General features: G+C 51.9%; 1 protein-coding gene and 1 long non-coding RNA gene across 6 annotated transcripts in view; both read left to right on the top strand.

Moving 5' to 3' along the window:
• The window catches only part of SLC6A6 (solute carrier family 6 member 6), an 87,694-nt gene that overhangs the window by 13,375 nt on the left and 50,162 nt on the right, over positions 1-24,157 (top strand). For 2 of the 5 annotated variants that reach the window (XM_077990329.1, NM_001266893.1), the window contains 1 exon segment: positions 591-632. In XM_077990329.1, coding sequence (XP_077846455.1) covers positions 591-632 — 42 coding nt within the window. 5 annotated transcript variants of the gene reach the window in all.
• Positions 1,071-8,486, top strand: LOC144339314 (uncharacterized). The gene is made up of 2 exons (XR_013414220.1): positions 1,071-1,219; positions 4,875-8,486. It is a non-coding gene; the product is annotated as an uncharacterized LOC144339314 (long non-coding RNA).

Here is a 24,157-nt window from a genome sequence, read left to right on the forward strand (position 1 = left end):
CGAACTGGTTGGTGAATACCACATCCCCTAAGGATCTTCTCCGAGGCCCCTCACTCTGGCTCTGGTGTGTCCCTGCGCCCCTTGGGAATAGTCAGGCCACGTGACTGAGCTGGCGGGGCGCTCAGGAGTGTGGGCTTTCTGTGGCTAGGGCTGTGGAACAGCTTACCCATTTGCAGCTGAAACCTTGTCCCCCTCTGACCAAGGACTTGCTGCTGACTGAGTTTCGGGTACCCTGCATCCAGAAGAGGGGCATGTGTGAGTGAGTGGGAGTGCCTGTGTGAGTGTGTGTCTCATGTGGGTCTGTGTGTGACTGTGAACGTGTGTGTGGCTGACACAGGCAAGTGTTGGGGCTGGGAGTCTGCATATGATTACACATGTGTCTGAGTGTGTGTCTGCATGTGAGCTTGTGTTGGCATGTGTGAGTCTGCGTGTGTGAGCCTCAGCGTCCTGGCCTTTCATGGGGGTTGGTCAGCCCCTCCCCAGCACACACGTCTGGTGGTTACAAGTGGGTGAAAAATCGGAGGCCCTGTGCACAGTCTGCCTCTGACCGGATCTCTTTTTTCTGTCTTTGCTTCCTCTCTTTGCAATAGATCCAGAACCAGAACCACAGCCCTTCTGAGGAGCTCCCAAAGGTAAGTGACCTTGGACCTCCAGGTGGGATGGGTGTCTCACACATTGTGCAGTGACCCAAGGTAGGGGGCTCAGGAGCTCCGTGTCTCTCCCAGGCTCTAGGAGGACAAGATAGGACCCCTGAGGCCCACAGACATTGTCCACACCTCACCTCCAGGTGGCAGATCCCCTGGCCTGGGTTGGCCACTCTGTGCCTGCTTGGTCCCCAGCCAGTCTGTGCCAGAGAGGGCACAGGGAGGCCCTGCAAATGGGCCAAGCACTGGTTTCGGAGACCCAGCCTGGGCCCTGTCCTGGCTCTGCTGCAGAGTAGCCTGGGGCAAGTCTGCCGTGGGGAGGAGGCCCTCACTGAGTTGATTCTGAAGATTGGGGGTCTGAGCTTGGCTCTGTCTCTGTTAAAGGTTTGTTGTTGTTTTGAGACAGGGTCACACTCTGTCGCCTAGGCTGGGGTGCAGTGGCATCATCAGGGCTCACTGCAGCCTCGATCTCCCCAGGTTCAGGTGATCCTCCCACCTCAGCCTCCCTAGTAGCTGGCACTACAGGCGCGTATGACCATGCCCAGCCTATTTTTGTATTTTTTTGTAGTAACAGGGTTTCACGATGTTGCCCAGGGCACAGTGGCTCACGCCTGTAATCCCTGCACTTTGGGAGGCCAAGGCAGGAGGATCGCTTGAGGCCAGGAGCTTGAGACCAGCCTGGGCAACATAATGAGCCCCATCTCAGCAAAAATTAAAAATAATATAAATAAAATTATAAGTAAACAAATAAGTAAAATGGAAAACCTTTGCTAAAGTTGCAAGAGTATTACAGTGGCCTCGCATTATGCCCTTCATTGAGATTTTCCCATGGGTAACATTTGCCACATTCGCTTCATCTCTTTCTCACTAATATGTGAAATAAAAATAGTCACGTGAACATTCTTCCATTTTTGCTGAATCATTGGGGAGTAAATTGCAGGCATGATGCCCCTTCACCTCAATCCTTCAGGTCTTTCATAAGAGCTAGGCCAGGCCGGGCGTGGTGGCTCATGCCTGTAATCCCAGCACTTTGGGAGGCCGAGGTGGGTGGATCACAAGGTCAGGAGATCGAGACCATCCTGGCTAACACGGTGAAACCCCGTCTCTACTAAAAACAAAAAATTAGCCGGATGTGGTGGCGGGTGCCTGTAGTGCCATCTACTCAGGAGGCTGAGGCAGGAGAATGGCGTGAACCCGGGAAGCGGAGCTTGCAGTGAGCCGTGATCGTGCCACAGCACTCCAGCTCTGGGTGAAAGAGCAAGACTCCGTATCAAAAAAAAAAAAAAAAAAAAAAAGAGCAAGGCCATTCTCTTATATAACCCTAGCACAGTTATCTACCCCAGGACACTGATTTAACATTGACGTGATTCTGTTATCTGTGGATCTTAATGACATTGCAGTGTTTACAGCAGCTTTATTTTTCTTTTAGTTCAGGATCGTCATTATGTTTTTAAAAAGGGTTTAAGGGATGTCTTCTTCACTGATTTAAGACATTGCCTACTCTAGGGGCTTTCAAAGTCTTATTTAATCCTCGGCATTCATTAAATACATTTTACAATGGGATGTGGCCTGTGTGCGCATGTACACAAACACGCATGTGAAACTCAAGCCATGAAACTGAAGTTTCTCAGATAATCCTCGTACTCACCATCTGCTGTGCTCTGGTCTGCTCTGTCTCGTTTAGTGAAAAAGATGGCCTTGACCCCTTACATTGATGTCAAGACCCACTGTAGACTCTGCTTTGGAATTAGAAAACCCTGGCTTCCTGGGCAGAAATTTCTAAGGGGGAAGGTTAAGCTCCCACTGGTCCAGGGTTTAGATTGGTTGGAGTGGGGTCCCCTGTGAAGCCGGGACTAGACAAGCGTTTGTTTGTGGCCCAGAGCTCCTCAGCCTGCTGCTGCTAGCGGCTGGACCAAGTCCTTCCTTTTCATCAAGCCCCGCTGGCATAGGATGCTTGGTCACAAGCGGTCCCACCCCATGGAGACATATTCTTTGTGCTGTGACATCGGGCGGGGGTGTGTACCCAGCCAGCCGCTGGGCAGGCATGGAGGCGACCTACTCCATGTCAGCCTCCACACTCGTCATCATAATAATTATAGACGTCAATAATAATAATTGCTGCCACTTCCGGGACTCAGCAGGCTCATATGCTGCGAAGAGGTTTACTGTATTAACTCACGTATCCTCTGTCAACCCAAAGAAGTGGGTGTGCTCTTACTCTTTTTGAAAAAATATGGCAAATTTATTGAGCGCTTACTGCACATCAGGCACTGCTAAACACATCACAGACTCATTCACGGCCTCCTCAGAAGCCCTGTGAAGCGGGCACTGATGTCATCTCTATTGTACAGATCAGAAAACTGAGGCTTGGAGGGATGAATTGATTGTTCCTAAGGCCACACAGCTAGGAAGGATTTGAACCTTATTGAGCTGACTCTAGCCCACTTCCCCAGGCTGGCAACGGCCTCTGGGTCCAGCCCCTTCCCCTTCCCCCAGGCCTTCCTCCTGGTTAATGAGTAGTCAAAGGCAGCTGGGAAATGAGGCTCCTGCTGCCGGGAGGCTGGAATGTGAGTTCTGCTTCCAGATAAAGAGTCTTGTGCAAGGGGCCCTGCCTGGGATGGGCTGTTATAGGCAATAAACAGAGGTTGCCAGTGTTCCTCTTTTTGAGGCTTGCTGATGTATTTGCACTTGGGAGCTCATTTTATAGAAACGCCTAAGAGGCAGGTTTGCCCTCAGACTTACCTGATGCCTCCTCCAAGCAGCCCTCTTGGCTTATGCTTTCTGAAAGGGATCCTCGGCCCCCTGACATGACAGGGGTGTCTAGAGGAACAGGGTGGAACAACAGACCTTGTCACCTCTGAAATCTGAGCACTGCTGGGTGTGCGCCCTCTTCACTGGCCACGTCACTTGAGGGCTCTGGCCTTCAGGTTCTCATCTGAGAAGGGGCATGATACGGACATGTAAATGTGTGTTGGTTGTTCAGCAGAGCCTGAACTATTAATGGACAAGCCCAAAAAAGTTTTGCTGACAGGGGGCAACCCGTGTAGTGGAGTCCATGGAGCTGGGGAGTCAGGCAGTCCCTAGTTCAAATCCCGGTTCCAGCCCCTGCCGGCTTCATGACCTGGAGGAGTCACTGAACTACCCTGAGCCTCAGCTAACCCACCTCTGAAATGGCACCCAGGAGGGTTAGAAAGACAGTGATCCTGGGATTTTGAGGTGGGGGTAACCTCATCTCTTTGTAAGCACAGTGAGGTTAAGTGCACAAAAGGCCTAGCACATCAGTGCCAAGCACCCCACATGCAATTTCTCATTTTATCCCCCAAGGTGAGCCCCCTAGAGCAATTCCCCACTCCCTCAGCTATGGGGCTGAGTCCAGAAATCAGATTCACCCTCCCGGTGCCTGGGCCAACTTAAGGAAGAGAGAAGATTCTTAACAGGGAGACCCTCTCTGGGCTTGTGGTGAGATCTCCCATGGGGTGTCTGCCGCCACGCCCCAAACCCATTGTAAACTGGTGCATGTAGGAGTGTTGGTATAACAGGCCCATGACTTCCGGTGTTGTCAGAAAAGGCCACCTCAGGCCTGTTCAACAAAAGTGTCAACCTCAACATTCACTTCCTAGAAGGCCCAAGACCATAATAAAATGATATTTATTGTTTACTCTGGTTATAAAAGTGATACATTTTTGAACTGGTGCAGTGGCTCACGCCTGTAATCCCAGCACTTTGGGAGGCTGAGGTGGGCGGATCACTTGAGGTCAGAAGTTCGAGACCAGCCTGGCCAACATGACAAAACCCCATCTCTGCCAAAAATACAAAAATTAGCCGTGCGTGGTGGTGCGTGCCTGTAGTTCCAGCTACTCTGGAGGATGAGATAAGAGAAAACAAGCTGCTGGATTTGGCCCAGTGGCCAGTTTGCTGACCTTGTTGTAAGTCATGATTTGTTTGGATAAACCAGCGTTTATTTAATTAATCCCATAGTGATGGGAAATTGGCTGGTTACAGTTTCTCTTGTAAACCACTCCGCATTTTTTTTTTTTTTTTTGATAGAGTCTTGCTCTGTCACCCAGGCTGGAGAGCAGTGGTGTGATCATAGCTTACTACAGCCTTGACCTTCCAAGCTCAAGCCTTCCTCCCACCTCAGCCTCCTGAATACCTACCTGGGATTACATGCATGCCACCATGCCTGGCTAATTATTTTTTGTAGAGACTGGGTCTCACTATGTTGCCCAGGCTGGTTTCAAACTTCTGGGCTCAAGTGATCCTCCTGACTTGGCCTTCCAAAGTTCTGGGATTACAGGCATGAGCCACCGCGCCCGGCCTCTATTTTCAATTGTTGTAAAAGACACATAACGCAAAACTGACCATCTTAACCCCTTGAAAGTGTATAATTCAGTTGTGGTAAGTAGATTTAAAGTGTCGTGCAGCCAATTTCCAGAACTTTTTTGTCTGGCAAAGCTGAAGCCAGTAAACGTCTTTTCAGTGGGCGTCTTTACACGTTGGTCTAAGCAAGAACTGGGCTTGCTGGTCAAATGGGGTGCACGTGTTTGAGATGCTGGGCACGTGCTGATGAATCATTGACCCCGAAGAGGTTGCCCTCATTTACACTCTGGCCTGATATCAGTGACAGCCCTGGGGCATCGAGATGGAGGGGTGGCACCTCCCTGGGGAGCTCCTGCCCTCAAGACTTTAGGAAACGGAATTTAAAACAATTCATCGCAGAGAAGCAGCTCCCAGTCTGCCAGCCTTTCTCATTTGGGGAAGATAAGAAAAACCCAGTAAAGCAAAAAATAGCTCTGAGTACTGGGCCAGACTCGAGGTTGAGAAACATACCCCATCCTCTAGAGAAGATGTGCTGTTAGAACCTGAGGTCAGGGGTCCCATGAGCCTGAGTGTGAATGTCATCCAGTTTCTACCCTGCTCTGTGACTCTGGGCACATCGTTTCACCTCTCCATGGGCTTCAGTATCCTCTGTAAAATCGGCCTGATGTAGAAGCTCCCTTCTCTGGTTGTGAGGGTCAGGGAAGAAAAACTGTGAAAGTTAGCAGTTCTAACTGTGAACGTTAGCTCAGAATGGCACATAGCAGTTCTTCAATAAATGATAGTTATTGTTATTGCTAGTATTATTGTGATTATTTTTGGCACCTCTATCTCAGAGAAGTCTGAATATATGCATGGTAATCGCATCTGCAGCCCTCTGCAGTTTGCACAGTTTTTCCAGCTTTGATACCTACATCATCTTGTAGGGTAGTTACTACTGCCCCCATTTACAGGTGAGAACACTGGGGCTCAGGAAGGCAGTGAGAAACTGGAAGTCAGCCACGTGTCAGGACAGGAGCCCGCGTTTAGCCCGCGTCTTTGGCTTTGGTTTTGCACACAGGTGCTGCTGGGAGATGGGACCAGGGCAGGCAGGTGCCTCCTCTCTGGCCTCAGCCTCTCGGGAAAGCTCGGGCCTCAGGTGGAGGGAGAACACCTTGGGTGCATCTTCTCGTCTGGGCTCTTGGACCCAGCAGGGGTCCCGGGGGATTTCTTAAGGGAGGGGGCTTTTTCAGAAATGGACAGGGACTTTTGAGACCATGGCTGCCCACCTCAGTGAAGTCTGAGGGGAGTTCCTGGAAGGCATTTCCATCTGTCCATGTGTTCTAAGTCAGTGGACAATTAAGTCCAGAAACTTCCTGGACTTAAAAAGCAGACATGTCCAGGATCCCTGGGGCTGCAGACAGCCCTGGGGGTTTTGGGAGGCTGGCTCCTCAGGCACCCATGAAGGAAGGTATCCTGGGGCCAGTATTCAGACCCAGCTGCCCACAGGGACCCCCAGGGTGCCTTTATCTACTCATGTCTTCACCCACTTGCTGGCAGAGTGGCAGAGCTGGGACAAGTCACTAACCCTCTGTGTGACTTCTGATTCGCCACGTGAAAATGAGTGAATAGAATAAATCATTTGTTCCCAGGGTAGGTTTTTGGGGTGGCAGTGCCGAGCTTGGGTAAGAGTCTCCACCCCTTCGATTTAGGAGCCAGTGCCCTGGTGCAGATCTCTCCTCTGAGCTGAGTGTACTCTAAGTCAGGCACAGAGCATGTGCGGCATAGGGCTGGTGTCCAGGCCCCACCCCAGCTTGGCTGCTTAGTGGCTCACCCTCTGGGGGCCTGCACGCAGGCCACCTTGGCTTCCTGTCATTGCTTCTCACCCCCACCCTCCTCCCAGCCAGAGGTAGAGTTGCATCCCTGCTCTTCAGCCTCTCAATTCCTAGCCCCAGCTTAGCTCCTGCTTCCAAATCCCCATCCTCACTCCTCTTGCCTTGTGGGGTCCCACCTTGGCCATTGTGTTACACGCCTCCTACCTCCTTTGCTACCTCTGTCACAAGGAGGGGACTAGGTTCTCATTTATGTTTTCCAGGTTGAGTTTTCCTGAGAGCTTCTGCTAGTCTCACAGCCCCTCAAGTCTTTTCTGGGCATCCTGCCTGTCCCGGACAAGGGTCTGTCTCTTGTCCCTTAAGTTACTGGGGGCCCAGAGAGACCAGATTCTGATGAAGAATCCAAGACTGGGTCCACATCAATGAGAAGGAAATCGGGATTGATTAGCAATGTCTGTCAAGGGGGCAAGGTGGGAGGAGGTGGCATGTGTGTCATCCACGTGACACCCTTAGTAATGGGCATTTGCTTTGGAAAAACTGTAGAGGAGCCCAGAGGACTTCAAAAGGACTCTACAGCCAGCAAGCAAGATGTGTCTTCTGGATGGGAAGAAGGGGACAAAGTGCCTCCGGAAGGACAGACAGTGCCCGGGGGAGGGAGCCCTGCTGTACCAGGCCTTCTCATGCCTCGGTGTGATCTCACACCTGGGATGAGTGTGAGACACTCACACATGAGTGTTGTGAGACAACGTTCATTCACTTAGTAAATATTGAGCAACCACTATACACCAGGCACAGTGCAGTTGGTAAAGAGCCAGGAGGCTGGGCCTTTCTCACGTGGGTAGAGGGAAGCTGTTTGTGACTGTGGGCTCATGAGCCTGTCTGCCTCCACCTTTTCATCCACTCTTCTCATAACAAGCCTCCTGAGGCTGAGGCTCAGAGGAATGCAGTGACCTGCTCATGGTCACACAGCACCTTGAGACCTCAGGCCTCTGCTCCTCTCAGATCCACCTGTCCTGTTGTGGTGCTGTCAAGAGAATAGTCTTTGGTGCTACTTCTTTGGGCAAGTCCATCTTCTGCCTGGGCCTCAGTTGCCCCATCTGTAAAATGGGCCCTATGATATCTACTGGGTTAGGAAGTACATATAGGAGAAAGCAATTTGGTATTTTGAAAATACCAGCTCTGTCTTATTAAGTAATATTGGTCATAATTCAGGGGTGGTTTATTCACATTTAACAATCCAGACATTCAGTGAAGTCTCTCACCCAAAAGAGACAAATCAGGGAGTGTGGCCTTCTGTGGGCCAAGCGATCCCTGTGCGGCCGAGTCTGGAAGCCTCATGGCTGGTTTCTGGACCTGCCAGATGATTCTGGGGAGAAAGGTTGTCCCAGTTTAAGGTCATAGAGTCGAGACCTTTTGTTTCCCTTTGGCCTTTCTAGTCCATTTGAGAAAGGCACCTTTTCAAAGCCCTGCCAGCTCTGCTGAGTAGGGGAAAGGCCCCAGCAAGAGTGTTTGACGTCAGGGGAAGTTTGGGGAAAATCTCTAAGCATGTAAACATTGAGAATTGAAAGTCTGATCAGTCATCCAAAAGTTATGGACTTTTGCTGTGGCTCAGGCTCCAGCTGGGGCTAGGGACCTAGAAATGAGCTGCCCTCTGTCCAGCCTTGGAACTTATGTGGGAAGATGCTACAAATCAGGACCCTGTCAGGGGTGAGGAGGGTCTCTCAAAGGTGCTTTGGGCATGCAAAGTTACAAAAAGAAAAAAAGAAAAAAAAAAGCTCCCAGAGGTCTTGAATATCAAAAATATGCCAGTTGGGCACCAGACAGTGAGGGCATTCCCAGTTGTGGAAAGGCCTGCTATAGAGTGGAAGCCTGGAGTGACTTTCTAGAAGCCCTAAGGAGTGCAGCATGGCTCGGGTGTCCTGCTCTGGGCAGTGGGGAGGGGAGACAAGCTGCCTGGGGTGGGGGTATGGGTGGGGGTGGTTTGTGACCTCGGATCTGTTCAGAGTGGTTGGTCTTGATTCACTTTGGGGAACCAGCCAGAAACAGGAATCCTTATTTCATGGTTTCAGGTGCCCCTTAAAGGTAGTGCTTGTTGTTTTGAAAACTGGCTTCAGAAGAGACAAACCCTGCCTTCACCCAAACACCGCTGCAGGAGAATTGCAGGCACAGCCACAAGTCCCCAGAGGAAACCCAGTCTAACGAGGTGTCTAACCCAGTTTGCTGACTCACGTGGTTTTGGGAGCCCATGAAGTGCATTGGGAGGGAGAGGACAGGGACGCAGCGCTGTCGAAGGAAGCTCCGTCGAAGCTGCCTCTTTTGACACACAACACCGGCTGGAGATGCAGCTGGTATTTTCCCAGTGTGGCAGATCTGGAGCCCCGGGGTGTTTGTTTCTGCCTCTCTCTGCACTTAGCTGGATGCTAAGAAGGGGCGGAGTCGAGGTCAAGTGTTGGTTGAACGAGGGCATGAAATGAAAGATGGCTACTCTTTCTTGGGCACAGAGTATCCTGTTTCTCCAGAGAGCAAATCCAATCGTGTATTCGAGGCACTTCCTTGTACCTTCCTTGTGTAATTCGCGATGACCCATTTTACAGATGATGCAACTGAGGCCCCCAGGGGGAAGTGACATTCCTGAGGTCACCACTTGCACCTGGCAAGGGTCACAGTGTTAGGTTCCAACTAAAACCTTCTAGGTGATGCAGCATAGGCGAAGGATGGAAGTAGGCAAAGCTTATTTGTCAGAGTCCCGCAGGAGCTGCCTGCACTGGGAATACAGAGCCCAAGCAGCAGAGGCAGGGAGGGCCCCTCCTTTCCACCCACATTATCAGGAGGAATTATGTAGAACTCGGCCATCTGGGGGTCAGCAGGAACTGCTTGACCAAATAAATAGATGAGTCAATTAAAAAGGACAGATTTCTTGGCTATATATAGTTGTGGCCTAAATCTCAGGTATCCTTGCCCCCAAGGAGTAAAGGGAGCCGTTTTCAGATGGCCCAGGCTATGGACGAGAGAATAAGCTGATTACACCCTAGGCTGCAGTGGGTGAGACACTTTGCAGCAGTGAAAGGAAGCTCTAAGGAGGTGAGGGGTGGGTGGGGGACTCGGGGCAGGGAGGGTGGAAGGCAACAATTGCGTTTCCAAAAATGATGTGGGTTGGGAGACTACCCATGGTCCTTCCCCTCATCAATTTCGTTGAGATTAGTCACACCCCTGGATATCAGCCTCTTAATTTCTCCGGCCAGTCTGAATTTAAATGGCTAAACATTTCTTCCCTAGCCTGCAGGGTCAGTAGTTAGTAATCACCGCAGGTATGCAGGACTTTCACCAATTATGAGTGTAATTAAATGGGAAGATCCTTGCAAGCATTGAGCACTGGGCCTTGCGCAGCCAGGGCTGTTAGCCGCTGCCCTTGTGATTGAGGCCAGCTGCCACCTGGTCCGTGAAGCTACTTTTGATCTGGGCTGATTCAAGAGACCTGGATTCTAATCCTTGAGTTAATTTGAAAACATAATTCCCTTGCCTCCTGCTGGTTTCAGTTTCCCCCTGTGTCAGGTTGAGGGGGAGAGACTTCCTGGTATCTAAGGTCACAACCAGGCGGTGCCCCAGAGCCCAGTGGTTACGGATCCAGACTCCAGTCCACCACTTCCTGGCTGTGCAACCTCGGTCAAGTCGCTTATTGATTCTGAGCTGTAGTTCCTCATCTCCATTTGGGGTAAGTCCCCCCAACCCATCTCAAAGGGTGGCTGGTTAAGGATTGGGTAAAATAATGTGTCCACCTGCTGATTCCCAAACCACACAGGCAAGCACGCAGCCCAGGGAGCTGGGACTGGCCACGAGGCTGGAGGGTTTTGCATACATTTAAAGCATTTCCAGTGTGCTTTTAAGACCCATTAGACTCTAAGATGCTACAAAGTCTCGCTACTTTCAGACTAATTAGGAGAAAAGTAAGCAGCTGTAATCAGTGAAAAATGATTTAAGGAAAGAAAAAAATATTTAGCCTGATTAAAACATTTCTGTTAGCTAGAATTATGTAAAGTGCCCATCACAGTGCCAGATAGACAATGTCAGCTGCAGTTATTATTTCAGCTATACAAGAACAGGTGGAATTAGGAGAACCAAGGGTTGCTATGACAATAAGCCGGGACCCTCCTCATCCCTACCTGGGAGGAGGGCTGGCCCTGCCCTAGAGCTTCCTGCGGTCTTGGTGAGGAAGAAGAAACTTCTGGACTGGCTTCTCAGGGGAAGGTGCACCTGAGGATGAGCAGGAATGTGTCTTCCAGGGCCTGGGAATGGCAGGGCCTCCCAGAAACGGCCTCCCAGAAATGGGGAGTTCTGTGATAAAGGAACCCCTCTCTGGCTTTCGCTCTGCTGCGGAGTGTTCTTATGTGGTGTACTTTCCTGGAAAACACAGCCGCCCAGCACCCTGCGCTGTGCTGGAAGGGGCATTGTGACCTCATGCTCAGATATTCTGAGGCACAGATAGCCTGGGTGCTGGGTGTCTTCCGCACTCTCTCTGGCTGCTTCTGTGCCTCAGTCTCCCCTGCCTCCAGTGAGTGAGTCGTGCTTGCTTGTCCACCCATGTCCACATCTGCTCACAGAGCCTCTGCCCCTTTCCAGAACCACGTTGGGTTCCCTTCTGTGACTCATGCCCTGTGAGGTCACCGGCAACTGCAGTCACCTGAGAAATGGGGTTCAGTGGACTGTGCCCACAGTAAGAGGGTGCAGGGAGCCAATATGGGAGCCCTTTGGTCACATTTAATTCCTGGCAACCTGGGTGGCCCTGCCAGAGCCCCCAGTAGGATAAAGGTCTTCCCCAGAGGCCTGCAGCTTGAAGGAGGGCATGGCTCCTCTCACTGAGGATACTTGCCCAGGTTGCCCCCCCGCAGACCACACTGGGAGCCTCTGTTTTCTCGACTCAGCCCAAATCCTTGCTGCAGGCAGCCTCTCAGTACCTGAGCTGACACAAAGTGGGTTGCCAGGTGGACAGGGGTCGGCGGAACCCTCCCATGGGGCCAAGGACCTCCGTGGGATTTGGGGCTCTGTGTTTCCTAGGCCTGGGAGAGAGCTCTCCAAACCAGCAGGGAGCCCTGCTGGGCCTAGGACATCCAGGCAGCAGGGGAGGGAACTGAACATCCAGACCAGACCTAGGACATGGGAGACCAAGGCACTCATCGAGGCTCAAGCAGCCCTTCTCCACTTGGGCCTCCGTTTCCCCACCTGTGCAATGGGGACATTAGGCCAGATGATAGTGTTGAATTTCACAACCTACTCCAAATTCAGAAACAAAATTTGGATTGAGAGATGGAGTAACCTGCCCTCGGACTGGCACACTTTTAATTTTACCATCGTATGGGGATTTTTTTTTTTGAGTGACCAACTGCTCTCGCCATGATGTAAAAGGAGAAACCACGTACCAAAAAGTAATAATATCCCAAAAAGTATAAGGCAGTAATGTTAGAAGGCAGGGATACCTCACATTGTGGGCTGGGGAAGGCTTCATTCCAGAGTGGCATAGCCCACAACCTGGCCTTGGACAGCCACAGAGTAGAAGCCCTTTGGGGAGACCTAAAAGCCAACCACAATAATTGCAGCTGTCCTGAGTCCTGCTACAGGCAGGCAGCTCTTCCGGATTAGCCCCAGTATGAGTAGCTGTTCCCCTTCACACATGGAGTTTTAATGTACACGTCTCTGGGCACCTGGCCCTGTCCTGAGCAATTAACCTGGTGTGGTTGCCATCCACCCTGTGAAGTCGATGCCGTTATCAGCGATGTTTTACAGCTGAGGAAACTGAGGCACAGAGCATATGCTGCCCAGGGTTGCAGAGCTGGGGTTTGAGCCCCATCACCCTGGCTTCAGAGCTTCCTGGCTAGCCCCGCCTTCCTTCCCAAGCCTCTGTCTGCTTACTGTATGTGAACTCTGGGCGTTAAGTTGTTGGGCTGACCTGTCATTCAATGGTGCCTAAATGAGGGGTCTTCGGTGCCCAAGGACCTTCAGCCAGGAGCTGTGGGGTTTCAAAGCTGCCATGTCGAGGGGTCCCAGTATCTGATTTCTGCAGTTGCAGCCATCCTGGGGGCCACGCAAGGTGACATTCCTCTCCTGAAGGTTTTCTCTCCAACTGCCCAAGGTGTCCGCGGTGGCCAGCGGGTGACAAGAAGCTGCGTGGCCACCCTGCTCCAAGGAGCTGCCCTGCTGTTCCCTCCTGTGGGTTGTTGGGGCCGCTCTGCAGGTCCACAGCAAAGTCCTTTTCTACTCTCGAGTCCAGTTCCCAGCCCCTGTAACTTCCATTTCCCCAACTTAGCAGGTGCCACCATCCCAAGGGCCACAAGGGTACTCAGTACTTTGCATGGGGAACTGCAGGCCTTGATCTGGCCTCCCCGCTCCTCCACTCTGCTTTCTGCCCTGAGATGCTCCCCTAACTGTATCCTAAGGGCTAGGGGAGGGAGGTGATGGCAGGTTTTCCCATCTGTGCTCAGATCCCCAGGGAGCCACCAACCCAGGGGACTCACATTGCTCAGTCAGCAAGAGTATGGATGGGGACCCCAGGATCCCCCAGTCACACCCGTTGCAGAAGAGGAGGCTGGCCCCTGAGAGGCCCAGGGAGAGATAGTTGGAATAGAAGGGAGGGGGCAGCTAGGAGGAGGCCCAGGTGTCAGGGTGACACCCTGAATCTCAGAACCGGGGTGTTATGGTGACACCCCGAATCTCAGAACCGGTTGGCTGGTGTTTGAGCCCTGGTCTTGGCTCTGTGAGATGATCTGTAAAGCACTCGGTGGGCATGGCCCCCAGAAGATGCTCAGCAGGGCCTCGGCTCAGAGTTCAGGCTGCCCATGGTTTTAGGAAGAATGCTGGTCAATTTTGTCATCATCCTGATAGCTTGAACTTTCTAAGTGCCTGCTGTATGCCAGGCACTGTTCTAAGCAGTCCATACATGTTTGGTTCTTTAATCTCTCAACAGCCTCACAACTTAGGAACTGTTATTGCCCCCATTCTATATTTGAGGAACCTGAAGCACAGACAGGTTTATTTATGGTGTGTAACTTTCTCTCCTGGGGAGGGTGCCTTCACCGAGAGGGGCCTGTGTGTGCAGGTGTGTGGGAGGGACAGTTGGGACCCTGCGCCTCCAGGCTGATGAGTCTCCTGAGAGCAGGTCTCAACCACAGTCCAGAGCGGGGCAAGCCTCACCTTGCTCAAGCAGTGTCAGCAGAGCCTCCGGTGGCCTTTCCTGCCATTGGTCCCTGTGCCTGGGGAGGTGGTGTTTAAGGGACAGGTGTTTCTGCTGTTGGGGAAGTCCCACCTGCTGCCTCCACTGGAGAAAGTGACCCGCCACTGCTGGGTGACAGCGAGGGGAGCCCCTAAGTCCCAGGCAATGTGCCTTGCAGCTCATTCCTGTCCTTGGAGACACTGCCTGGGGCCTGCTCAGCTGAACTGTGCCCCTGGCCTGCTGCAGAGACAAGGCCAGGCTTCTTTTTCCCTCTGTACCCCGCAGCCCCAGGAGTTGAGGTTGGTCTCCAAGGCTTCTCCCCTCAGTATCAAATATGCAGGCCCCACTTAGCTGCCCAGCTCCAGAAGCCCTTGGTCCCCCCTGCCAGCCCTTGCTGGCAGCCCTTGCTGGCAGATTTCTCAAACTCCCTTTCTCTTTAGCAAGTGGATAAAGGCATGTTGGCTCTGTCCTGGGTCCACATCTGGGCTCTGCCACTCGCTACAGAGTAACCTTGGCCAGGTCATTCTCCTCTGAGCCTCGTTTTCCTTATTTGTATAATGAGGGCCAAGGTCTTCATCTGCCAGGGCCTGGTGAGGAGCAGCAGCAATAGGGAATAAGAGACCCTCTGGCAAACTCTCAAGTCCAGGACAAATGGCTCTTGGGATGATCCTGGAGTTAGTGAGGCTGGCAGAAGTGAAACTCAGCCTGGCCCAGCCCCTAGATGCTCACGGTCTGGCAGATGAGACGTCTGTGCACACACGCACCACATGCACGCACTGTCATCAGCCAGCCTTAATCTCTTTCCTGAGCTGATTTTGTTTGATGTTTTGCCCAAGTGCCTCCCAGTTCATTAGCACCACCGTTCCCAACCTCACCTGATTTTAAGATTCACTTGGGAAGCTGGTTAAACAGGACAGATTCGTGGGCCCCCACCTTGAAAATTCAGTCAGTAGGTCTGCATGGGCCCAGGGATCTGCATTTTTAGCCAGTGTCTCAGGCAGCTCTGATGTTCCCCATGTGAGGATTCTGGTCATCCACTAGTCCCTCCTAAGATCCCAGAGGCTTCAGCAATGAATGACTTTACACATTATGAGGCCTGTTTACAGGTCAAGAAACTGAGGTTTCCAAGGAGAACTTTGAAGTTTGTCCAAAGTTGCAAGTTCTGAATGAGAGTCCAGTGTCTGGTGAATGGTGGGGGTGATTTTTGCTGGAGGATGCTAAACGGAAGAGTCTTGGGCGGGGAGGAAGGGCTTTTGCGGGGAGGTGACACTTGGGCCAGGGTCTTCAAGGTGGGTGGGATGTACCTAAATGTGAGAGTACCCACAAACCAAGCAGACTTGAAAGGGGCAGTGCCGGAGAGACTCATGCTGGGCAAAAGGAGAAATAAGGTGGCAGAGATTGGGGGCAAGGCAGACCACTCTAGTGAGCCTGGGATTCCAAGAGGAGAAGTTTAGATTATTATCTAGGCAGCTGGGAGTCACTGAGAGTTCTTGAGCTGGGGGCTGACATGGCAGGCATTTGGGGTTTGCTAGAAACAAACCCAGCTAAGCAGGTGGGAGCAGAGGTCAGGGCATGCCTTCAAGGAGCTTCCAGTGGTTGGTGTGGCCTCTTGGGCCACACTACAAGTGACAGGCCATCAGAAGGTACACCATGTTCCCAGAACCCCCGAGCTTAAGCTAAATTGCAATGGAAGGTTGAGGGAGATGGCCACCACTGGGGGTTGCCCTGGGAGATGACCTCTGCACGTAGGAAGACCACAGTTGAGAAGTGTCAGTCCTCCCTGCAGCCTAGCACCACCCAAGTGTGGATTTTAGTGCTGAGCTTTTCTTCTGGCTGAGCAGTAACCGCTGTTAGGCACCATCTTGTAGTGCTGGAAGTTGCTGCCACCGCTGCATCAACAGTTGCCAACCTGATAGAAATAGATATGAGCCTCACCCACCCAGGTTTGGAATAAGAGCTTATGTTCAGCCTCTGGCATCCACTGTGTCCCACCAGGTTGGGGTTGTCGGGAATGTCCCGCCCTCCACCACATCTTTCAGGCCTCAGTTTCCCCTCTGTGAAATGAGTTCCCTCCAGCTCTGATGGGGCTGTCTGTGGAGGAGGCTAGAGACTGTAGCTTTGTCTTGTCATTGATCTGCTGTGTGGCCTGGGCCTCAGTTTCCTCATCTGTAAATTGGGCTTGGATGTGGACGTGCCAAGACCTCTGAAGCCCCACTGTGAGTCTTTAATTTTGTGTGGGATCCCAGGGTCCCCGGCACTTGGCAAACCTTTAGGGGCAGGAAAAATTAACTTGAAAGTCATTATGGGAAGATGCTCAGGAATGCACATATCATTTTAATGAAAAGTGATTTCCTAAAGATTTGGGGTTTATCTGTAGAGTTTTGACCATTTGATGGGAAACTGTGCTCAGATGTTGGGAGCACATTCTGGTCCACCCTTCCCCACTGTCCACAGCCCCCAGCATCTGTCATTGCAGTTTGCTCTGTCACCCTCGTAGAGGAGCCCTCAGAATGCCTGACGTGGAAGGCTGTTTGTCCCTACACGGAGTGTCCCCGGAGCCCTGAGCCCTAAACATTCCATCTGAAAAATCCTCATCGTGCTGGGCCTTGTATTAATACCGGATGTCAGGAAGCAGGCCCCGGGTGACTGGGGAGTAACAGACAGTGACAGTACGGGCTGGGAACGCAGGGACAGAGCTGTCCTGGAGGCTGTCCCATCAAGGCAGTGAAGGGTGTCTGCTCATTAGGCAGGGGAAGAGTGTACCGGGCTGAGGGCACAGCACAAGCCAAGGTGTTGGGGCTTGAGAAGGCACAGCGTGTACTTCAGCAAGCCCTGGGGGTCTTGGGCTGGTTCTGGATGGTGGAGGGGGCCTAGGAATCGGCTTCCAGATAAGTAGAGCACGCCCCTGTGCTCCACAACACAGTGGGCACCAGTGACCGACAGTGCTAGTTCCCCACCCTGTCTTGCTAAATCTCAGGCTGCTTGGTTCCTCTAGCACCACACTCTGGTCGAGCTGAATTTCTGAGTCCGAGTGAGGTGGGGCGGAGGTAGGAAGGAAGAAGAAAGTCCACCCTCATCGGGGAGAAAAACATGTTTAAAAGAGGAACAAGGAGGGGGAGGTTGTTTGCAAACATTTAATGAGGGTAGGAGTTTCACATACTGTAGATGGGATATTGTGCCCATTTTAGAGAGGGTAACACTGAGACTGAAGAGAGAAGGTGACTTGCCCAAGGCTTTACAGCAGAGCGCCCTGGCTGGTTTCCATGGCACTGTGGCATCCGGCAGAGCCCTGGTGACAGAGTTGGGGGTGGTCCGGCTCCTGCACGCGCACCCTTAGCTGACTCTGTCATTGGGGCCTGTATCCATCCAGTTTCTATAGAGCAAGGGAGGGGCTGCCCTCTGTCTGCTTTTCATAGCCAACAAGGAGCAGGGCTTTAGGGTTCTTACAGCTTAAAAGGAGAAGGTCAAGGAAATGGCAACCAACCTTTCTCTTTTTTTGAGTTTCTTTTTTGTGGCCTCCAGAAATAATCCTGGGCTCTGCAGAGCCTGTTTCAGGCTCATGGTCTACCCTACCCCGCCCCCATTTCCGGCAAAACCAGGCTGAGGGCTGGGCTGCTAGCGAAACTGACAGCAAGAGTGACAGCCCTGTGCTGTCTCTGGTGAGTCAGTGCCAGGAGGTGGCTGCTGACTCACCCACTCCTTCCGCAGGCTCCAGGGGCCCCTGCAGCAGCCTGACTCCAGCCAGCTCTGGGCCATGGGGGAAGGAGATGGAAAAGGGGCTTGGCTCCCTCCGACCCTTCACCCAGCCCCTGCACCCCGGAGCGGGGCTGCAGGCAGTGTGGCAGCTGTGCTGTTATTGGCCTAAACACATAGCAACAGGAAAACAACCCCAAAACTCCAGCCTCAAGAGCAAGTCCAACAGTGCACGACTCGCCAGGTCAGGAGCCAGGCTTTGCAGAAGCCCCCATGTACACAGAATCTACAGATGGGGCCGCTCTCGGCCCCGCCTCTGGCCATGGAAGCAGGCCTCCAGGTACCCAAGGTAGGCATTTGGTGGCCCTCCCTGAGCTCCTCTTCCTCCTCCAGCCCAGCTGTGGGTACCGAGTGCCCTGGAAGTCTACTGAGTGGTGTCCAGGGTCCCCTCAGACAGCATCTCAGGGACTTGACCTTCCTCTGTGCGTCCAGGCTGTCAGGCCCAGCTCTCAGGGGCTCTTTGACCAGAGATGTCTTTGAAGCCTACGCCTGACCAGACACGGAACCTCCTCCTTCCTCTGAACTTGTAGAATAATTTTTGCTTGTTGAACAAAACGAGCCCCCGCTCCTTCTGTAGTCGTTAGTGCTGTGAAGGTGAAGATGACCCCGTCTCCCGGGGGTGGCCCTGGGCCAGGCATGTAACAGGTGCTCCATCAGCCGGAACTTTCGCCACCTCCCCCAGGGAGAACTGCCCCAGGTAAGCGAGTGCCTGCTCAGAGTAGAGTGGGCAGATGACTTCCCAAGAGCACAGCACAGCAAAGGGTGACCCTGTTCCTTTCAAAGCACGGCTTCACCCATGGAGCCGGCAGGGTTTGGGCTTCCTGCACGAGGATGTTGTGTTTGTGCCACCAGCCTCAGGTGTTAGGTCCTTGGCCAAGGGGAAGACATTCCGGCCACCCACCCCACAGGTTCTCAGCTCATGGTGAGGAACCCAGGCGGCCGAGATGTGGGGTGAAGGACTCCACAGGCCCCACCGGAAAGTGTTAGCTGGGCACAGTAGCTCAGTAGATCTGTAATCTCAGCACTTTGGGAGGCCGAGGCGGGCGGATCACTTGAGGTCAGGAGTTTGAGACTGTCCTGGCCAACATGGTGAAACTTCGTCTCTACTAAAAATACTAAATAATTAGCCGGGTGTGGTGGCACACATCTGTAATCCTAACTATTCAGGAGGCTGAGGAACGAGAATCCCTTGAACCCAGGTGGTGGAAGTTGCAGTGAGCTGAGATCGCACCCTGCACTCCAGCCTGGGCAACAGAGCTAGACTCTGTCTCAAAAAAAAAAAAAAAAAAAAAAAAAAAAAAAAAAGTCACAAGTGCCTGCAGGGAAAAATCCAACATGGCCCTTAAGTTCCCTTTCAGAGTAGAAGGGAAGGGTTGACCAGGTGGTCAGGGACAAGCCAGGGCTTTTAGCCAAAAGCATTGAGCCCTTACTGGGGCAGCACAAAACTTGGAATAAATCCAAGTTCTAACTCTGGCCTTGGGGGCCCCGTCCCCTCTTCCTCTCTGCCTGCTGGCTGTCTGTTTCTTCACTAGGTGCACCATGGCCCTCTTTACACCTGCTGTTCCCTGCTCTTAGAATACCGTTCCCCCAGTTCTTTGCCATGCAGGTCTCAGCTTCAGTGTGGTTAAAAGCTTGATCCCTGGAGCTGAGCTTCTGGGTTTGAATCCCAGCTGTATGACCTTGGGTAAGTGGCTTCACTTCCCTGGGCCTCTTTCCATCATCCCAGCTGCTGAGGAGTAAGTGAGTGAGTTGGTGCCTGGAAATGGCTTGGCACAGGACCTGCCTACAGTGAGTCCTCAGCGAGCTGCTGCTGTTATGAAATGTCACCTCCACAGAGGGGACTGCTTTGTTTACTTCTGTGTGGTGGGCACTGTCGTAAATATTTGTTCATTTATGTGTTTAGTGTCTATCTCCCCTTCTTCAGGCCAGCTTGGTGAGGCTCAACCACTGTCTCCAGTTCCTAGGGCAGTGCCTGGCACATAGTAGGGTGAATTAACAACCACTGCTTGCCAAAGCCACTCGAACCCTTATTCTAACCCTGGACCTCTGAGCTGCAGAGGGGAAGTGACTTCGCCTGCATGACCCAGCTTTCTGACCTCACCCACTGCCCTTTCTCCAACTTCGCTGCTTGGGCTGTGCTGTGGGGCACCTCTGTTTGGAGTATGGTGTGTGCCCCAAACACCTTCATCTGGGGCAGCGCCAGCCACCTTGCCTCATCCCGGCCCTTCCCAGGCCATCCTGCCACTGGGAGCCTGCCATGCCTCCAGCCCCCCCCCTGCAGCTGGCACGGTGGCACTCTCATTGCTGCCTCTCCTCTGCTGCCAGACTGTGGTTCTCTGAGGCTTTGGGCCAGGTCCTGCCACTTCCAAGGAGATGATAAAACAGTTTGGACCCGGTCCCCAGACCTTGTGTTCACCTGCCAATGTTTTTATGAGGGGAAGGTGACAAGTTGGCTGTCGATTGAACTCATACCGTGCCTCACCACCCCCGGCGTTGTTCCAGAGGCTTGTTCTTTGCAAAACCTGCTCACTGTCATCCACTCTCCCCCAGCAAACCACAGACTAAGAAGAACTACCTGGTCTGGCTGGTCCCCGTCAAGAGGTCACCTTGCCCCAGGGTGGCACCAAGGTCATGGAGTTGGGATGTGGGTGCAAATCCTGGCCCACTATCCTGTAGCTGTGGGACCTGGGACAAGGCTTCTCCCTTCTCTGAGCCTCAGCCTCCTGATCTGTGAAAGGCAAGGCTGATGAGGCTGGGGGTGAGGTAGAGGCTTCTCTGCAGGTTGAGGGCAGAGTGTGATCCAGGCAGGAGGCTTCTAGCGGAGGTCGGGGGTCTCTGAGGGTAGACCTGTACTTTGTTGGGGTGGAGGTTGCAGTTAAATCAGGAGAGGGGAGGCCCTCACCCGAGGATGCTGAACCCCAGGTAGATAACAAGCCCCTGTCCCAGAGATGGCATGCCGAAACAGTTTCCTCAACAGAATTCACTTTCACTACAACCAGAATATTTTTGCTCATTGTTTCGACTTTGTTCCGGGCAAAACAATGCCTGGCTTCCTGGATGACCTCACCGGGACAAGCCATCGGGGCTGTAAGCCAGCCTGGTCAGCATCTCCGCACGAGCCCTTTCTTCCCTTTGCCACGGCCACCTTAGGTGACCTGGGGGCAATCGTGTGACCAAAGAGGACAAACTGGCCACAGGCTGAGTCTGGCCCCCTCTGCATTTGTGTTTGACCCAGGTGGTGGTTTAGAAACTGAAAAATGTGTGTGTGCATACAACCCAGATTTCAACATCTCTCGAGAAGTTGGAAGATCCAGCCCTAGTGGGCCCCAGTCCCAAAGGCACCTGCAGTAGTGGGAGCTGAGGAGAGCTGCCTGTGAGTCCAGACTCCTCCTGTCCCCTGGTTCCCACTCTTCCCTGCAGCCTCGCCAGCCCAGTGGACTCCTGTCCTTTGCCTGCCAGGCTTCTGGAGGCTTTGGAGCTCGCCACGCTTGAGTTAACCTTTCCTTGGGAGCAGATAACCAACAGATACAGACCACATGATACAATTCAATGATTCAGTCTCTTAAAGGTATACTTTTAAAATATATATAAAAGAGAAAAAAAAAAGCCTTTGATTAATTTCCACTTAAAACAGCTACTCCACTTAGAGTGGTGGAAAGCACTTCTACTTTATTATTATTTTTTTCATGTCTTTAGAAACAGGGTCTTGCTCTATCACCCAGCCTGGAGTGCAGTGGCACGATCACAACGCACTGCAGCCTCCAACTCCCGGGTGCAAGTGATCCTCCTACCGCAGCCTCCTGAGTAGCTGGGACTGCAGGTGCACACGACCACACCTGGCTAATTTTTTTTAACTTTTTGTACAGACAGGCTCCGACTGTGTTGCCCAGGCTTATCTGGAACTCCTGGCCTCAAGCCATCCTTTCACTTCAGCCTTCCAGAGTGTTGGGATTAAAGGTGTGAGCCACCACGCCCACCCAGGAATAGCACTCTTAATAACAACTCCCTTTTTCTTTTTTTTTTTGGTGCTTAATTGTTAAACACTAGGGCCAAAGAGGGTGCCCTTGGCAGGCATCACTGATAGATCCTGGCCATCCTGCTCACTGAGCCTTTACCTAGCCCAGAATCTATGGAGACAGTGGTCCAGGGAGCCCCATCAGAGCTCCTTGTTTGCTAGAGGAGGGCTCCAGTCCAGCACGCCATCTGTCCTGCCTGAGTCTGTGCTGTTTCATCAGCTGGCCTGGCCCAGCCCTGTGGCCTTTGGCACTGACTGCTCCCCAGGCCCTGTCCAGCCTCCTGAGCCCCGTCTCCATCATGTGGCCCTTTACTTCCCTGTTTGCCCTTGCCTAGTTCCCCAATTTGTCAGCCGGCTTGCAGCTGGCTCTTTAAAGACACCAGACCCCATTTCATTTTGTAAAGCAGGTGACCCATAGCAGCCGCAGTGGTTGAGAACATGGACTTCAGAGGCCAAGACGGGGCATTTGGAGCTCAAGTGGCCTTTTCCTCACCGTGTGACTGTGGACAAATGACTTCACATCTCTGTGCCTCATCAGCACAGGAAGGATGGTAGCAGCACCCACTGAGGGGATTAGCTAAGAAAACGAAAATGTGCTTGTAGTCAGTGCTCTTTTTAAAAAGATGCATATTCTGCTTGTATATATGGTCAGTGCTTAGTAAACACAGCTATCTTTTTCTTAAAAGTAACTTTTTTTTCTTTTCTTTTTTTTTTTTGAGACAGGGTCTCGCTCTGTCACCCAGGCTGGAGTGCAGTGGAGCAATCATGGCTCACTGCAGCCTTGACTTCTGAGGCTCAAGTGATCCTCCCACCTCAGCCTCCCGTGTAGCTGGGACTACAGGCGTGTGCCACCACACCCAGCTAATTTTTTGTAGTTTTTGTAAAGATGGGGTTTTGCCATATTGCCCAGGCTGGAAGTTTTAAAATTGATAAGTAAAAATTGTATATACTTATGGTGTAGAATGACTAGATCAAGCCAATTAACTTATGTATCACCTCACTTACTAAACATTTTTTGTGTGTAATGAGAACACTTAAAATCTACTCTCAACAGTTTTCAAGTATACAATATGCTATTAATTTTAATCACCATGACACCTTGACATACATAATACATCTATTGAACTTACTCCTCATGCATAACTGAAATGTTGTGTTTTTTGACCAGCAATTCCCCAATACCTCCAACCATCCACTTTTTCTTATTTATTTATTTATTATATTATTTTATTTTATTTTTTTTATTTTTTTGAGATGGAGTCTTGCTCTGTCACCAGCCTTAAAAAGTGCAGTCATGCGATCTCGGCTCACTGCAGTGTCAGCCTCCTGGATTCCAGCACTTCTTCTGCCTCAGCCTCTCGAGTAGCTGGGATTACAGGCATGCATCACCACACCTGGCTAATTTGTTTTGTTTTGTATTTTTAGTAGAGATGGGTTTTACCGTGTTGGCCGGGCTGGTCTTGAACTCCTGACCTCAAGTGATCTGCCCACCTCGACCTCCCAAAGTGCTGGAATTACAGGCGTGAGCCACCACGCCTGGCCCACTTTTTCTTTTTTTAAAACAAACACAGGGTATAATGCTTGCCACAAAGTATAATAGAATTGCAATGTGACTGGCTGGTTTTTTTTTTTTTTTTAAGCTACTATTTATTGATCAACTGGTATGTGCTAGACTCTGCTGAATAACATTAGGTGTTATCCTACTTAGTCCCTGGTCTTGTCTTTACCCTCATTTTTTACCGGTGAGGAAGCTGAGGCACAGAGAGGTTGTTACTTGCTCTGGGTCACACAGCTTAGTCATGGCCTCAGCCCAGAATCTGGCTCTGGAATGGGCAGAAAAGTGAGGAAAGGAGAGAGACACCTGCTGTGGAAAGGGCAGGGCAAGGGGTCCAGCCACGCACTTGATTCCACAGCAAGCCTAATGCACAGGGAGTTGTTTAGGCCTCAGATTTTCCCACCTGTAGAGTGGCTGTCATCCAGGTCTCCTCCTGCCCCTGCTCTGGGACTCCAGGAGCTGCTTGTCCAACCCGCAGATCAGCTTGCTTAAGCCCCAGAGGTTTGTGAGGAACCTGAACCAGAGATTCTTAAAGGCCAGCTGTGTGCTTGGCAATTTGGGGTGGAGAAGCAGGCTAAATAGGAAAGAGACAAGGATCTGGCCTCTTGCTAAAAGCATGGCAGAAGCTCCTGAGTTATGCCATTGTTTAAATCATTATTCTCCACCAGAAAGAGACATGTAGGACACTGGTTGTTAAATTGAGAAGTTCAGGGTCTGCAGGATGGCAGGGCAGGTGCAGAGAACTCTCGAGCCTCTGGGAAGGTTGCCTAGGAAAAAAGAGGCAAGGGCTTGGCTTCCCCCAGAGCCTTGGACTGAGGTGGTAGATGCTGGGGGAGGCAGCATCTGTAACTCAACTCAGAG

This window comes from Macaca mulatta, chromosome 2, assembly GCF_049350105.2.
Source record: "Macaca mulatta isolate MMU2019108-1 chromosome 2, T2T-MMU8v2.0, whole genome shotgun sequence".
Classification (NCBI taxonomy): Eukaryota; Metazoa; Chordata; class Mammalia; order Primates; family Cercopithecidae; genus Macaca; species Macaca mulatta.